Source organism: Dipodomys merriami, unplaced genomic scaffold, assembly GCF_024711535.1.
Source record: "Dipodomys merriami isolate MVZ:Mamm:240054 unplaced genomic scaffold, mDipMer1.0.p SCAF_20, whole genome shotgun sequence".
NCBI classification, from domain to species: domain Eukaryota; kingdom Metazoa; phylum Chordata; class Mammalia; order Rodentia; family Heteromyidae; genus Dipodomys; species Dipodomys merriami.
Window position 1 is genome coordinate 24383113 of NW_027203382.1, and position 16993 is coordinate 24400105.

General features: G+C 39.1%; 1 protein-coding gene across 10 annotated transcripts in view; it reads left to right on the forward strand.

Annotated features, from left to right (window-relative positions):
- Window positions 1-16993, forward strand: part of Erbin (erbb2 interacting protein) — a 128946-nt gene that overhangs the window by 77712 nt on the left and 34241 nt on the right. For 8 of the 10 annotated variants that reach the window (XM_070031255.1, XM_070031253.1, XM_070031261.1 and 5 more), the window contains exons 16-18: window positions 13912-14033; window positions 15182-15355; window positions 16378-16563. In XM_070031255.1, coding sequence (XP_069887356.1) covers window positions 13912-14033; window positions 15182-15355; window positions 16378-16563 — 482 coding nt within the window. The remainder of the gene's footprint in view (window positions 1-13911; window positions 14034-15181; window positions 15356-16377; window positions 16564-16993) is intronic. The other 2 variants (XM_070031252.1, XM_070031259.1) reach the window with 1 other exon arrangement.

The following is a 16993-nucleotide window of genomic DNA, read 5'->3' on the forward strand; positions in this document are numbered from 1 at the left end:
TTTGTAAAATATTCTTCAGACAGGTTAAATAGTTAAGCTTTGGATTTCTTATCTAGAAATAAGCGTAGGGTTCCATTTGAACACAGCTACATTTAATCATTTACATATTGTTTATGTCCACTTTGAGTCATCAGAGTTGCATATTAGTAGCAGACACTCCAAGCTTAAAATGTTTTACTACATGGCCCATTGCTGAAACAGCTTTTCACATTTGCGAAAAGGACATTAAGTCTCTAAGAAATCATTCCTTTTCTTTAAGCAATTCTTTAGCAATTCTCTCTTCCCACATAAAAGAACAGTTACGGAGCCAGGTGCTGGTGGTTCATGCCTCTAATCCTAGCTACTTGGGGCTGAGATCTGAGGATAACAGTTCAGAGCCATCCTGGGCAGGAAAGTCCATGAGCCTCTTTTCTCCAAAAAACCACCAGAAAACCAGAAGTAGCACTGTGGCTTAAGTGGTAGAGTGCTAACCTTGAGCTGAAGAGCTGAGGGACAGCGCCCAGGCCCAGAGTTCAAGTCCTACAACCAACAAAAACAAAGAACAGTTATGGAATGGGACATAACTGAAATGGTAGGCCCTGTGCTCAGCCTCTAGTACCACAAAAAAGAAAAAAAAGTAAACATTTATTTGTACATACTATATAGCCGATCATATTGTTGTTTATAAGATACTCACACTTTCCATTTTCTATTAACCATTTTTAGAGATAAAGATTAAAAATTGAAATATGAGTCCCAAGTCAAACAAAACTTTTAATGATGTATCCAAGTAGTATAATTCACATATGTTGTACTAGTAGTTAATTTGCATGATTTAGACTTTTAATTTCTAAATTAAAATTATTACTTACATAAAACAATACATCAGGCCTGGTACTTTAAGCAGTATTATATTTGTATGGAAGTATCGTTCTATATTTCACTTAAATCTGAAAGTTAGAGATGAATATTTTTGTCTTTATTTTTGGTGCCAGTCATAGGGATTGAACTCAGGACCTAGGTGTTGTCCCTCAGCGTTTTGGCTCAAGGCTAGCACACTTAAGCCACAGCTCCATTTCTGGGTTTTTGAGAGTTAGTTGGAGATAAGAGATACATGAACATTTCTACTTGAGCTGACTTCAAACCTTCTGAGCAGCCAGGGTTACAGGCATGAGCCACTGGCATAGAAATCTTACTTTTACAAGCCTATTCTTAAAGTTTTATTTATAGACCTTAAAATGAAGTGTTTTTTTCTTTTTTTTGCCAGACCTGGGGCTTGAGCTCTGGGCTGGGCACTATCCCTGAGCTTCTTTTAGTCCAGGTGAGCTATCTACCACTTGAGCTACAATGCCACTTCCACCTTTGTTTGTTTATTTGTTTAGTCGTTTATTGGAGATAAGAGTCCAGGCTGGCTTTGAACTGCAATCCTCAGATCCTACAGGAATGAACCACAGGCACCTGGCTTACAATGAAACCTTTTAAATGTAACATTTCACAAACCTGAACTTCAAATTCAGTATCAAAAGCTACTACATCTAAATAAATATTATCAAATATGCCCATGAAACAACACCTTATGAAATAATCCTTTTTCTCTTAAAAAAATAAGAAATAAACCAGGAAATGGAAACACGTTCAGGTTAGGGGAAGGACCCTGGTGGTAGAGGGGGTGGCACAAGAATGGAAGAAGAGTAAGCAAATACAGTCATTATATTTAGTGTACAGTATGCAAAAATTGAACTATAGCTTTAGGGTAGGAACGGGAAGGGAAAATGAGAAAGATGGAAGGAATGACATTGACCAAGATGCTTTGTATTCATAACCTGTCTTATGGAATGGAAACCTTTGTACAACTATACCATCATCATCATAAAAAATAAACTGGACTGGAGACATAGCTCACATGGTAGAGCATCAGTGAGTGAAAAAGCCAAGTAAAAGCAGAAGGTCCTGAGTTCAAGCCCTGGTACTAGCACAAAAGAAAAAAAACAACAATAACAAAGTAAGAAATAAGCCAGCATGGTTATGCACATCCTAATTCCAGCCCTAGGATGCTGAGGCAGAAGGATTTTAAGTGTGAAATCAGCCTAGCCTACATGTCTCAAGAAAAGAATGGAAGAGATAGGATAGAAAGTTTTCTATTATCACTAGTTACAGAAACAAGTTATATAAGTTTTTGTTTATTACCTTGAAACTGTTAAGCCTGCCATAAAAATGTTAACATAATAGCCAATTTGATGTAATCTGACATAGGACTGGGTACTTTATATTCACAACTTCTCATCTTTACAGTATCTTAGAAAATATATACTGTTTGTTATCAGTTGCCTCTGACTTACAACTTGAAATACTCATTGTCTTTTTAGAAGTGTTCCTTGCTGTTCTTTATAAACTGTTTTATTATAAGCCTTTACATACCTTGATCATGATTTAAATACTTCTGCCCTTGTTTTCCCTTTCTGTCAGTTCAGTTTATTTCATTCATATTCTTCCTTTGTTTGTTTTTTGTGGTTTTTTTTAACTGTACAGGTTTAAACTCAGGGGTTTTTGCTTGCTAGGCAAGTACTCTACTGCTTGACCCATACCTCAATCCCTTTTGTGATCAGTATTTATGAGATAGGATTTCTATTTTTGCCTGAACTGGCCTAGATTGCTATTTGTGCTTTCTGCACACTACCACACCAGATGACAGATGCATATCAGACACAAAACCCAGATATTTCTTTTGACGTGGGAATCTCAAGAACTTTTTTCCCTGGGCTGTCTTTGAATTATGATCCTCCTGTTCTTAGTGTAGTTGGGATAATAAGCATATGCCACTGTAACTAGATCTTGATTAAGATAAGGCCTCTCAAACTTTTTGTCTGGGTTTACCTCAAACCACAATTCTCTGCCTCCTGAGTAGCTTGGATTACAGCACCCAAATATTCCTACTTCTTAAATCATAGTTCAGGCAAGAAGTTCATTTCAGATCAAAAGAGTACAAGTAGAAACATCTTGACATTGAGTTTTTATTTTGAGATTTGTTGTAAGGTTGAAGAGTCTGTGGTGACTTGTGTAATCAAGTGCAATACAAGAATCAATCAGGATGTTTTAAGTCCTCTTAGAGTTCATGTATCACTTTTTTTTTTTTTTTTTTTGTCGGTCATGGGGCCTGAACTCTGAGCCTCTTTAGCTTAAGGCTAGCACTCTTACCACTTGAGGCACAGAGCCACTTCTGGCTTTTTCTGCTTATGTGGTGCTGAGGATTGAACCCAGGGCCTCATGAATGCAAGGCAAACTCGCTACCACTGAGCCACCTTCCCAGCCCCATGTATCACTTTTAGTAGTTCTTTGTTTATGACATCCCCATCTATCTCATTGTGAGTGAAAACACTGAATGTATTACACTATATATAAGGAGAACACTGGACAAAATAAACTCACAATCCTGACTCAGAAACTACATCGATGTTGTAAGATGAATTTCCTTTGAAGTTGTAGAAATGCATTTATTTTATTCTCATTCTCTGAATCTCATGATTCAGACTCTATATATATTATTCTTAAGTTGTAGTTTTATACTAACTTGGGAAAAATCCACCCTTTGTTCACATTTACTTTAATTTTCACTACTCACCTGTATGACAAGCATTATGTTAGAGATAAGTACATGCAAAATCTCTTGCCTTGAAGATTGTAAACAAAGATCGTGATGAATAAGTTTGAAAGAATAAAAGTTTGGGCTTACATAGAGGCATTCCTAAGTCTTTTTTGGGGGGGAGGGCCTCCAGTCATGGGGCCTGAACTCTGGGCCTGGGCGCTGTCCCTCAGCTCTTCAGCTCAAGGCTAGCACTCTACCACTTGAGCTACAGCGCCACTTCCGGCTTTATTCTTTTTTTTTTTTTTTTCATATGGCATATTTATATTTTATTTAACTAGATGGTGCCAGGTTTTTTTTTTTAATTTTTTTATTGTAAAGATACTATACAGAGGGTTACAGTTACATGAGTGAGGTAATGAGTACACTTCCTCTTGAACATTGTTACCCCCTCCATTGTTTTCTCCCTACCATCCCCTCCCTCCCTCCCTTCCCCAAGGTTCTTTTTTTTTTTTTTTGATTGTGATTAAGTGATTACTTAATTTCCGGAAATTCACAGTATTGTGGAATAATGATGCTCATTTAAAGTCACAAGTTCATTCTAACTTTCCTGGAGCAAATTGTCTATCACAGTCTGTAATATATAACGGTGCTCATATGTTATATACCATATATGTGATCAGCAGCATGGGGATATTTAGTAGTGGTTCAACCAGATGAGTGGGACGTCTTTGTTTCTTAAGTCCTCTTAGTTTTGTCATATCACCTAACATTTTGGATTTATCATCCACTTATCAGGGAGACCATGTACTGTTTGTCTCTTCGTTCTTGGCTTACCTCGCTCAACATGATTCCTTCTAGCTCCATCCATTTCCCTGCAAATGCCATTATTTTGTCATTTCTAATGGCTGCATAATATTCCATTGTGTATAGATACCACAATTTTTGGATCCATTCATCTGTGGTGGGGCATCTAGGTTGTTTCCATATCCTAGCTATTGCGAACAGTGCTGCAATAAACATGGAGGTGCACGTGTCCTTGTATATTGGTTCCTGTTGTTCAGGGTAGATGCCTAGAAGTGGTATGACTGGGTCGTAAGGGAGGTCAATCTTTAGCTTTCTAAGGACCCTCCAGACTGCTTTCCAAAGTGGTTGTATGAGTGTACATTCCCACCAGCAGTGTAATAGCGTTCCTCGTTCTCCACATCCCCTCCAGCATTTGTCGTTGGCTGATTTGTGGATGTGGGACATTCTGACAGGGGTAAGGTGGTATCTCAGGGTTGTCTTTATTTGCATTTCCTTCACCACCAGGGATGATGAACATTTCCTCATGTGTTTCTTTGCCATTTTTATTTCTTCATTTGAGAAGTCCCTCTTTAGTTCCCTTACCCATTTAGTAATTGGTTTGTTAGGTTTGGGAGGGATTAGTTTCTTGAGTTCCCTGTATATACAGGATGTTAACCCCTTGTCTGATATATTGCTGGTAAATATTTTTTCCCAATTAGTTGGTTGTCTTTCTAGCTTGGTTGCGATAGCTTTATCTGTGCAGAAGCTTTTTATTTTAAGGTAGTCCCATTTGTCGAGTCTCTCTCCAATTTGTTGTGACCCTGGGACTCTGTTCAGGAAGTTCCTTCCTGTGCCTATTAGTTCAAGTGTCTCTCCTACTCTGTCCTGCAGTAGTTTCAGAGATTCAGGTTTAATGTTAAGGTCTTTAATCCATTTTGAGTTGATGTTGGTGCATGGTGATAGGCTGGGGTCCACTTTTAGTTTTCTGCATGTGGCTGCCCAGTTTTCCCAGCACCAGCGGTTGAAGAGGCTGTGTTTCTTCCATTGTATGTCTTTGGCTCCTTTGTCGAATATCAGCTGGCTGTAGGCCTGTGGATTTATTTCTGGATCTTCTATTCTGTTCCATTGGTCTTCGGGTCTGTTTTTGTGCCAGTACCATGCTGTCTTTGTTATTATAGCTCTGTAGTAGAGTTTGAAGTTCGGCATGGATAGCCCTCCCATATTGTCTTTATCCCCTAGAATTGTTTTGGCTATTCTAGGTCTTTTGTTGTTCCATATGAATTTTTGGACTGTTTTCTGTATTTCAGTGATGTACGTCATTGGGATTTTAATAGGAATTGCGTTGAATTTGTATATTAGTTTTGGAAGTATTACCATCTTTACTATATTAAGTCGGCCTATCCAGGAGCATGGGAGGTCTTTCCATTTCCTAGTGTCTTCTGCAATTTCTTTCTTTAACTTTTTATAGTTCTCATTAAATAGTTCTTTTACATCTTTGGTTAGGTTAATTCCTAAATATTTTATTTTTCGGGAGGTTATTGTGAATGGGGTTGCTCCCTTTATTTCCCTCTCTTCCTGTACATTATCAGTGTATAGGAAGGCAACTGATTTTTGTGGGTTTATTTTGTATCCTGCTATTTTGCCGAAGTGATTTATGATTTCTAAGAGTTTGGGGATGGAGTTTTTGGGATCGTGGAGGTATAGTATCATGTCGTCTGCAAAAAGGGATAGTTTAACTTCTTCTTTCCCTATGCGGATCCCTTTAATGTCTTTTTCTTGCCTTATTGCCCTGGCTAAGGGTTCTAGGACTATATTGAAGAGGAGTGGAGACAGTGGGCATCCTTGCCTTGTTCCTGATTTTAGGAGAATTGGTTGTAGCTTTTCCCCATTAAGTATAATATTGGCTATTGGTCTGTCATAAATGGCTTTTATTGTTTTTAGAAATGTTCCTTCTATTCCTATTTTCTCCAGAGCTTTTAGCATGAATGAATGTTGAATTTTGTCAAAGGCTTTTTCTGCATCTGTAGTGATAATCATGTGATTCTTGACCTTGGCTCTGTTGATATGTTGGATTACATTTATTGACTTACGTATGTTAAACCATCCCTGTGTCTCTGGGATGAAGCCTACCTGGTCATAGTGAATTATTTTTTTTATGTGTTTCTGGATTCTGTTAGCTAGAATCTTGTTAAGGATCTTTGCATCTGTGTTCATCAAGGAGATTGGCCTGTAATTCTCCTTTTTGGTTGGGTCTTTGCCTGGTTTGGGGATGAGTGTGATATTGGCTTCGTAGAATGAGTTTGGGATAGCTCCTTCCTTCTCTGTTTCTCTGAAGAGCTTGAGGAGTATGGGTATTAGTTCTTGTTTAAAGGTCTTATAGAATTCTGCTGTGAATCCATCTGGTCCTGGGCTTTTTTTTGTTGGAAGATTTTTGATAGCTTCCTGTATCTCATTATAGGATATTGGCTTATTTAATTGGTTAATTTCTTCTTTGCTCAGTTTGGGCAACTTGTATTTCTCTAAAAATGCATCCATTTCTGCCCGATTTTCTTCCTTTAGAGAGTATAGCTTTTGAAAGTAGTCTGTTAGAATTGTTTGGATATCTTGGGTACCGTGTTGTGATGTTTCCCGTGGCATCCCTAATCCTATTAATATGGGTTTCCTCTCTTCTTTTTTTAATTAATCTAGCCAATGGGCCATCAATTTTGTTTATTTTTTCAAAGAACCAGCTTTTTGTTTGGTTTATTTTGGTTATGGTTTTCTGATTTTCTAATTGGTTAATCTCTGCTTTTAATTTGGTTATCTGGCTTCGTCTAGTAGCTTTAGGTCCCATTTTTTCTTGTTTTTCTAGCTGTTTTAATTGCAACATGAGATTATTTACTTGGTCTGTCTCCATTCTCTTGATATGGGCACTGAGGGCAATAAATTTGCCCCTCAGGACTGCTTTTGCTGTGTCCCACAAGTTTCTTTGTGAGGTGTTTTCATTTTCATTGAGTTGTAGGAAATGCTTTATTTCTTCTCTGATCTCTTCTGTTATCCAGGCATTGTTAAGGAGTATGCTGTTCAATTTCCATGTATTAGAGGAATTTCTGCGGTATGCTTTGTTATTGAGAGCTAGCTTGATTCCACTGTGGTCAGATAGGATACAGGGGATTATGTCGATCCCTTTGTATTTGCTTAAGTTCCTTGCATGAACTATGATATGGTCTATTTTGGAGAAAGTTCCGTGAGCTGCTGAGAAGAATGTGTACTGTGTTGTTTTGGGGTGAAATACTCGGTAGATGTCAGTTAATTCCGCTTGAAGTATGGCCTCTCTTAATTCGGTAGCTTCTTTGCCAATCCTCTGGTTGGTAGACCTGTCCTTTGGTGAGAGTGGTGTGTTAAAGTCTCCTAGTATTATCGTATTGGGATCTATTTTATTCTGTAAGTTTGAGAGCATTTGTTTGACATATCTGGGTGCACCAATATTTGGGGCATATAAGTTGATGATGGTTATATCCTCCTCTTGGATTGTTCCCTTTATTAATATGTAGTGTCCGTCCTTGTCTTTCTGTACTGATTTTAATGAAAAGTTTATTTTGTCAGATATCAGGATAGCTACACCTGCTTTCTTACTGGGGGCGTTTGATTGGTAGATCCTTTTCCACCCCTTCACTCTGAGTTTGTTTGTATGTTTGGCTGAGAGGTGGGTCTCCTGAAGGCAACAGATGGATGGGTCTTGTTTTCTTATCCAGTCCTCAGTTCGTTTTCTTTTAATTGGCGAATTCAGCCCATTTATATTAAGAGAAAGTATAGAGAGATGCATTGTTGTCCCTGCCATTCCGTTTTCCTAAGTTTTTCTTTTTTCCTTTCCTCCTGTGCTTGCTCAGTTAGACTTTGAGTAACGCCTGTTTGGGGCAGGCCCCAGTTCCTGGCTGCTTTCTTCAGGTTGTGTCCCCCCTCTTAGAATTCTTTGTAATGCTGGCTTAATGTTTATGTATTCATTTAGTTTTTCTTTGCTATTAAAAGTTTTCAGTTCTCCATCAAATGTGAATGCTAGCTTTGCCGGGTAGATCAGTCTGGGTTGGCAGTTATTGGCTCTCAGGGCTCGTATGGTGCTTTCCCAGGCTTTTCTTGCATTCATTGTTTGTGTGGAGAGATCTGCAGTCATTCTTATTTTTTTCCCATTGTAGTATAGCTCCTTCTTCATTTTTGCTGCATGCAGGATTGTTTCCTTATTATTCTGATCTATCATTTTTACTATAATGTGTCTAGAAGTGTTTCTCCTGGGGTCTTGCTTGTTGGGTGTTCGATAAGCTTTTGTGATGTAGTTAAGATGGTCGTTTTTGAGGTGGGGAAAATTTTCATTGATTATATTGTTAAATAGGTGTTGCATTCCCTTGCTCTGGAATTCCTCACCTTCGTCCACTCCAATTATGCGAAGGTTAAATTTTTTAGCATTATCTGCTTGCTCTTGAATATCCCTTTGGTTTAATTTGAGTGATTTTTCCATATCTGTCACTTTTTGGTCCAGTTGGTGTATTCTGTCTTCTGTATCTGACACTCTCCCTTCCATTTCATTCACTCTATTGACAGTGGCTTCTATTGTGGTTTGCATGGAGGAAATGGATCCCTTTATGGATTCAATGTTGGTTCTCAGAGTACTGATCTCACCTCTCAATGAGGTATGCATTACCTCTAATTTGGCGTTTATCTCACTTCTTACTGAGGTTTGTGCAGCTTCTATTTTTGCATGCATCTTTTGTTTGATACCCTGTATCTCTTTGGATAGTTCATCCTTGTGCTCTTTCAATTTCTGATCAATTTCTCGCTTTATTTCTTGAGTCATTGCCTCCAGCAACCCTTGGAAGTAGCCTTTGTCTTCCATTCCTGCTTTGCTCCCACTGGGGCTCTCCCCTGTGTGGCTGCTGGCTTTTGAGGTGAGCTTGCTGTCCTGGGTGGTAGTAAACCTTGTGATTTTTCTCTGTGATTTTCGCATGGAGGTTCAGGAGACTGCTCTTCAATTTTGTTTTGGTGTGTCTGTCTTTGCTTGGTTGCTGATTCTGTATTGGTAGAGAGAGTCTGTGCCTGATCTGGGTTCTGTTGGGAGCCTATTTCCAGCTGCTATTCTGACTTACTTAGGATTCTCAGCTCTCTGCTGTAGATTGCTGGCAGTTCCCGCCTTTGGAAGGGTTGAGCAGCCTAGACTGCTTGTGTTTGCTCCTACAGGTGCTCTTGTGAAGAACAGATGCTCTGGATGCACTCTCCCAAATGCTGGAGTCTGCTATGGGCTCCTGATGTGTTTTTGTTTGTTTGTTTGGGGCTGGTTGTGGGCTTGAACTCTAGGTTTGGGTGCTGTCCCTCAGCTTTTCAGCTCAAGGCTGGCACCCTATCGTTTGAGCCACAGCACCACTTCTGACCCTTTTTGCTTTTGTGATGCTGAGGAATCAGATCCAGGACCTCATACATCCAAGACTATCACTCTATTGCTGAGCCGCCTTAACAGTCTGAGCTCCTGCTTACTATCAGGTGCTGGCAGCCTGTGTTGCCCAATTCCCAGTCTAGGGTATATGGGTGGAGTTTTGGTGGGGTTTGGGCTTCTCTAGTCCTGGGCCTCCAGGTCTTTTGTTGTCACAGGCGTGCTTCCCAGGGGAGTGTTGTTTCCTGGTTTTCTCCCCTCTGTTGAGGCGTATGCTCAGCTTTTTACTTCAATTGGGAGGAGTTGGTTGTGTTGTTCAGGCGCCGGATCCCCGGGCCTGGTTCCGGCCCCAGCCTGGAGCGTGCTTGTTAGGCCTGTGCTGATGTGTATACCACCTAGGTTATGCAGCCTGGAGCGCACTCGTTAGGCCTGTGCTGATGTGTATACCACCTAGGTTATACAGCCTGGGGGACACAGTTCAAATTTCTTCTACTGTTGGTAGTCTTGACCCAGGGGCGCTGTTCCTGGCTTGGGCATTTAAGCTCCCTTCCAGGGGTGCTCTTGCTCTAGCCTGGCCAGCTGAGTGTGCTCCACGGGCTGGTGGAGCTCTCAAACAGTTCCCAGTTTTAGTGGGTCCTGTGGTCCGGGTGCTGGGGTAGGGAGTCTAGGTCAGGGTCTGGGGATTCCCTCCAGCTCTGGTCTCCCTTGAGGGATACACTTCCCCTGTGGGGTACTCACCCTGGAGCTGGTTGTTTCTGTGTGGTGTAGGTCGTCAGTTGTTGTTGCAATCCGGGCTGGGTTGGGCGGTGGTGGCTCTGTGTGATTCTTTTCTGTCTCTGCCTCTGTCGAAGCTGTCGGGTCAGGAGTGTCCACGCTCAGGCAGCTTCTTCGCGGTACCTCTGGGGCCCGAGTGGCCCCGCAGGGTTGTTGCGATCGTGATCGGGCGGGCGGGTGGTCTGCAGACAGGTCCCTTTGTCGCGCTGCTGGCGCTGGCGCCGAGCGGCTTTGGCGGGATGGAGCCTCTCTGCTCCGGTGGAGAGTGAGGGCTGGGGGTGGGATCCTCGTGGAGACTCCCGGCTGGTAGGTTTCTCTGTTCCTGGCGATCTGCTGTTCTGCAAACCAGTACCTGATGATCTGAAAGCGGCCCCCTGTGTCTCTGCTGTGTCTCTGGGGCTCCCGCAGCCCCCGCCGGGCCGACTGGCCGGCGGCTTGGCGCACTGCCGCGTGGCCAGTAAAGGTTGGGGGAGGGGTCTTCGCTTTTCTCTGTTCTGAAATTCTTCTTTTCCTCTTTCTTTTTTTGTTATTCTCCGCCTCTGGTTTTTCTCTGAGTGTTCGTCTTTTTGTTGTTGTCGGTCTCTTGGGGAGATTAAGCGTGTTGGAACTCGAACTCTCTTTTTGGTTGGAGAGAGCTGTGGCGTTTCCCTACTGCCCCGTCGCCATCTTGGTCCCCCCTCTCCGGCTTTATTCTTTTTTGCTTATGTGGTGCTGAGTAATCGAACCCAGGGCCTCATGCATGCAAGGCAAGCACTCTACCACTGAGCCATCTTCCCAGCCCCATTCCTTAGTCTTAAGAAGAAGGGATTGTATGTATCATACAAGAGTTTATAGCTTGGAGAACAGATGTTGGAGAATTATTAGCCTGAGGGTTTTTATTAAATTTCTACTAAAATATGAAAGCCTTTTGCCTGTGGAGGCAAATTTGAAGTCGTAATGGTAGTTTATCATGATATCTCAGCTTTTCTAGAGAAGGAAGTAAACTTGGAGTATTTTTATAGGGAAAAAAGTTGTGACTAAGACTGCAAGTTTATCTGCAATAAGGAAGCAAATTATTTGAAGGACCGGTGTGATGGTCAAAGAGGTAGAAAACTAAATGGAACCAAAGTCTTGAGTATGACTATGATTATCAATGACTCAGCTGATATGTAGATGAACATTGTAATTGAAGACATCAAGGAATTATTAAATTAAAATGTTGAGAGAGATTATCACAGCTTGAAATCATTCAGGATATTAGCAAGTCTTGGGTGAGAAAACGTGCAGCCTGATGCTGGGATCCTCAGTTACATATTCAACTGTTGGTGTCTAAGATGAGTAGGAAATAATTTCCTGGTGTCCTGAATTTCAAAGATGTGTGATTTATACAAACAAGTTAGAAGTATAGGTGTAAGAAGTTGGTAAGAATGAGAGGCATGGTCAGAGTTTACTTTCTCTGTCTAGGATTCAAAATTAATTTTGGTATAAAATTACTTCAGCATAATCTAGCACACTTGCATATTTTGGGACTGGCTGGTAACAAATTACTACCCACGACGTGGAGAATTTTATGAATCATAGAAATAGACTTTGTTGAGAACTATCCATCTCTGTTTGCTTTTCTAATGATAACACAAATCATCAACAGAAGTTTGAACTACATCCCACTCTTGTTTTAAACAAAAAGTACATGTACATGTTCATCAAGTTAAAAAAGAACTCACTCTTGTTTATTGCAGTATCACATGTCTATAATCCCAGTGCTTGGAGGGTGAGCCAGAAGGATCTCAAATTCCAGGCCATCTTGGACTATATGGTTAGACCCTGTCTTAAAAACAAACACAATTGGGTGCCAGTGTTTTATGCCTATAATCCTGGATACTCAGGAGGCTATCATCTGAGTATGCTGGTTCAAAGCCAGCCCAGGTAGAAAAGTCAGGGAGACTTTTGTCTCCCATTAAGTTCCAGAAAGCCAGAAATGTAGATGTGGTTCAAGTGGTAAAGCAAAAAAGCTCAGGGGCAGTATCCAGGCCTTGAATTCAAGCCCAGTATTGGCAACATCAGTTAAGTAAGTGAGCTAAATAAATCGATTTTTTTTAATTTCCTATTTTTATTGTTCATACTTGTTTCATAGCATTCTTAATCTGGATTTGAGGTTTTTAAAAGTGTAAAGAGCTCAAACAGTCTTAATATAAATGATAATTTGAACTTTTTGGATATGCTCTCTATGTAAATGTTTAATTTGACTATATTTGATAATTCCAGGAATTTCTGTTTTTAGCTACTTTTGGGTGCTTTTAGTCTCTTTGTTTTGAGTAGTAAGAATAGTCATTTTCTTTTAATAGGCAGCAAGTTGTGCTTTCATTTTGTACCATGTAATTTTTGTAGAGTGATGTATACTAGTTAAATGCATTATTTTAAAGTTTTTAGATGTCTAGTAATAACACAAAATTCCTCAGGCTTGTTAAATCTTTTTTAAATATTATCTGATATGTAAGTTGAGTAAAAATTCCCATTTTCTTTACACCATTACATAGAAAATATATTGTACTTCATTACTTAGTATGTATAGTTTATATTATGTATAGTATTTAATAAAAAGACATAATAAAATGCCATTAGAGTAATCCTTATTTTTGTTTTTGATGGCAATACTGGAATGTGAACTCGGCCTGTGCTTGCCAGGCCAGCATTCTACCACTTGAGCCATACTTCTAGCCCAGAGTAATGCTTTTTTTTTAAATAAAAATAACTCAATCAAACTTTTTTCCTGTATATGATGGTCTTGGGGCTTGAACTCAGGGTCTAGGCACTGTCCCTGAGTTTTTTGCTCAAGGCTAACACTCTGTCACTTCAGCCAAGAGCTTCACTTTTCCAGCGCACGTGCGTGCGTGCGTGCGTGCGTGTGTGTGTGTGTGTGTGTGTGTGTGTGTGTGGTGTGTTTAATTGAGAGTGTCATGGACTTTCCTGCCCCTGACTTTGAATCACGATCCTCAGATCTCTGACTCCTGAATAGCTAGGATGACAGTGGCCAGCTGTCTTCAAACTTTTTTATTCCTCTATAAATACTAAACTATTGGTATTAGGAAGATGAAAAAATGAAAAGTTTGAATGAAAGGACTTAGTTACAGTAGTATCATGATATACTGCATAAAACTAGATTATCTGTAGTGTTTTAGCAACCATTTTTTGTAGTAAAATAAGACAAGCTTCCTGGAAGAATGATGTGATTGGCCTGTAAAAAAAAAAAATCTTAAAATCAAATACTGCATATACCCTGAGATTTATTGCTGACATTGACCAGCTTTATCTGACAGACTTGTGATGAATATAACTTAAAATGAAACTTATGAGTAAATAATAGTTTTCTGTAATTACAGTAAAATATAATCTTGTTTTTTTTTCCTTTCTCTAGTTATGTTCATATCAGATAATGAAAGTTTCAATCCTTCCTTGTGGGAAGAACAGAGGAAACAGCGGGCCCAGGTAGCTTTTGAATGTGATGAAGACAAAGACGAAAGGGAAGCACCTCCCAGGGTGAGTTTGTTAGTTTTCTTTCAAACTTCAGACAGGTTTACTGATATTTAAATAGTGTAATCTGTGCCTATACTATGTTGTTTTTGATTTACAAAGACTTACTAGATTTATTCTTTGTTCTCAAGTCACTTATTGATTTAACTATTCCACATATGAGAGCAGTATAAAATTATATCAAGTGGTGAAAAACTTGCCTAGCATCAAAAGCCTTGGGAGAACTTTAATGTTTTGATGGTCTTTTTTAAAAGTTGAACTCCAGGATTTTGTAGTTCGTTCTGTTTGCCCTATTTGTAGTGATATGCTTTTCCTTAAATATATATATTTATAAGCTGGGTACTGGTGGCTCATGCCTATAATCCTACTCAGCGGACTGAGATACGAGGAATTTGCAAAGTTTATGCAATAGAGTTTTGAGACTTACCTCCAATTAACCACCAGAAAAAAAACATGGCAAGTAGAACTGTGGTTCAAATGGTAGTGCACAAGTTGGACAAAAAAAAGCTCAGGGATAGCACCTAGGCTCTGAGTTCAAGCCCCAGGACTGGCCGGCCGGACACACACACACACACACACACACACACACGCGCACGCACGCACGCACGCACCTGCGTACGCCCCAAAGTACATAAATCCTACAAATAAACAATTCTTTGTTACAAATTTTTCGATTCTTCATAGGTTTGAGAAGGAGGGTAACTGTTTGAATACCATATAGCCTAATTTTAAGTTAATTATTTGCCCCTGTGTAAATTAATTGAAGCCTATAAAATAGTAATTAAATTGACCTTGAAATGTTTGGTTTCTGGTACTTGAGACCTAAGTATCCATGTGTCTAAATTTTACATGTATTCTGATAATACCTGTTTCAAACAGATGACAAGTTTTTGACAGTATTTCCAATATATATCTTTAAATGGAAAATACTAAGTTGACTTTAAAAACTTTTATGATATTGAAATTTACTATAGCGTCTTTAACTATTTTGTGCTAAAACCACATATTTATTTACCCTAAAATGCTTTCTGAACCTATCATGTCTTTACAATTACCATAGTGAGTTCAATGTCTAGCAAATCAGATAGATTGCACATTAAATTCTGAGATTGTCATTAGAAATATTTTATATTTTATTTCACTTATTTCTCTAGGAGGGAAATTTAAAAAGATATCCAACACCATATCCAGATGAGCTTAAGAATATGGTCAAAACTGTACAAACCATTGTACATAGATTGAAAGATGAAGAAACCAGTGAAGATTCTGGGAGAGATTTGAAACCACATGAAGATCAGCAAGTTGCAAATAAAGATGTGGGTGTGAAGGTTAGAAAACCGAATTCAAAATAATAGACTAAAGCCATTTCAAGTTATTTTTTTAACTTTAAGTATTGGTAAAATAGTCACTGTATACAGTAAATGTACTCTATTTTATGATTATGTTCTCTGCTGCCTGATCTGGATGGTAAGCTCAGTAAACTCCCTAATTATTCTGTTATTCTCAAGCATTGACTGTCCAGAATGCTAGGATATGTCAGCATTAGAAAATCATTGTCTAGCCGGGAGCTGGTGGCTCACACCTGTAATCCTAGCTAACTCAGGAGACTGAGATCTGAGGATCATGGTTCAAAGCCAGCCCAGGCAGGAAAGTCCATGATACTCTTACCTCCAAAAGAACCACTCAAAAAACTGGAAGTGGTGCTATGGCTCAAGTGGTAGAGCATTCACCTTGAGATGACGAGCTGAGGGACAGCACTCAGGCCTAGAGTTCAAGCCCCACAACCGACAAAAAAAAAAGGAAAAGGAAAAAAAAAAGAAAATCATTGTTTGACACAGAATAAGATGATTAACAAAAAAAAAAAATCATTATTAAGAAAATATTCTTTTCTCTCAATTTTAGTAATACTGATCCACTAATTTTTAGTGTAATTTCTATGACATAGGACATTCACTTTCATAAATCTCTTAAGTTGAATATTCCTTTAATAAACTTACCATGCACATGGTACCACTGAAACAAAGGTTTTATCATGTCCTCTACTATTTATTGCACTATTAGCAGAGCACACTTTAAAGTATCCTTTGTTGAGTGTGCTGAGCTTAGTGACTCATGTGTCCTTACCAGCTTGCCACTTCTGCAAGGAAAATATTTTTTTCTATCTTAAAATTTTCATGTAGTTCACAGGTCTTTATGCCCCAAAATGGGCATTACTATATGGGTGATTACAGTTTATGATTCATCTAAGCTTAAGGTGTGATATATTACTTAATTTTTTTAGCTGAGCTTTCATGTAAAAATAGATATAAAACTTAAAGGATATGAGGTCTTTATCTTTTCTTTTACCTAGACTGTAGAAAGTACAACTCCAGTAAATAGTAAAGTCGATGATAGAGAAAAGTATATGATAGGAAACTCTGTCCAGAAGATCAGTGAACCTGAAGCTGAGAACAGTCCTGAGAATTTACCACAGACTGCAAATGTGAAAGCCTTGGAAAACTTGAAGCATATTGTTAACCATGATGATGTTTTTGAGGTATGATTTCATGATTATTCCAGAGTAGTTACAAGAATTTTTAGTATGTTTAATGTTGCTATATAAAGATATTATTGTAGAAAATAGGTTAATGAATTTATCATTCAGAAATTTGCTAAAACATTGCTCATTTGTCATTTTAAACTTAGAGTTTACATACTCCTTGTACACAGAGATTTAACTACTAGATGAGTTTGATTATGGTCTATTTTACTGTAAAATATATACTTATAATGGTTTTCTTATTTTTGGTTGCCTGTCCTAGGGCTTGACCTAAAGGGCCTGGGCACTGTCCTTGTTCCTAAATTTCTGTGATCAAGGCTAATATTTGAGCCACATTCTTTTTTTTTGCTGGTCATGGGGGCCTGAACTCTGAGCCTGGGCGCTGTCCCTCAACTCTTCAGCTCAAGGCTAAAGCTTTACCACTTGA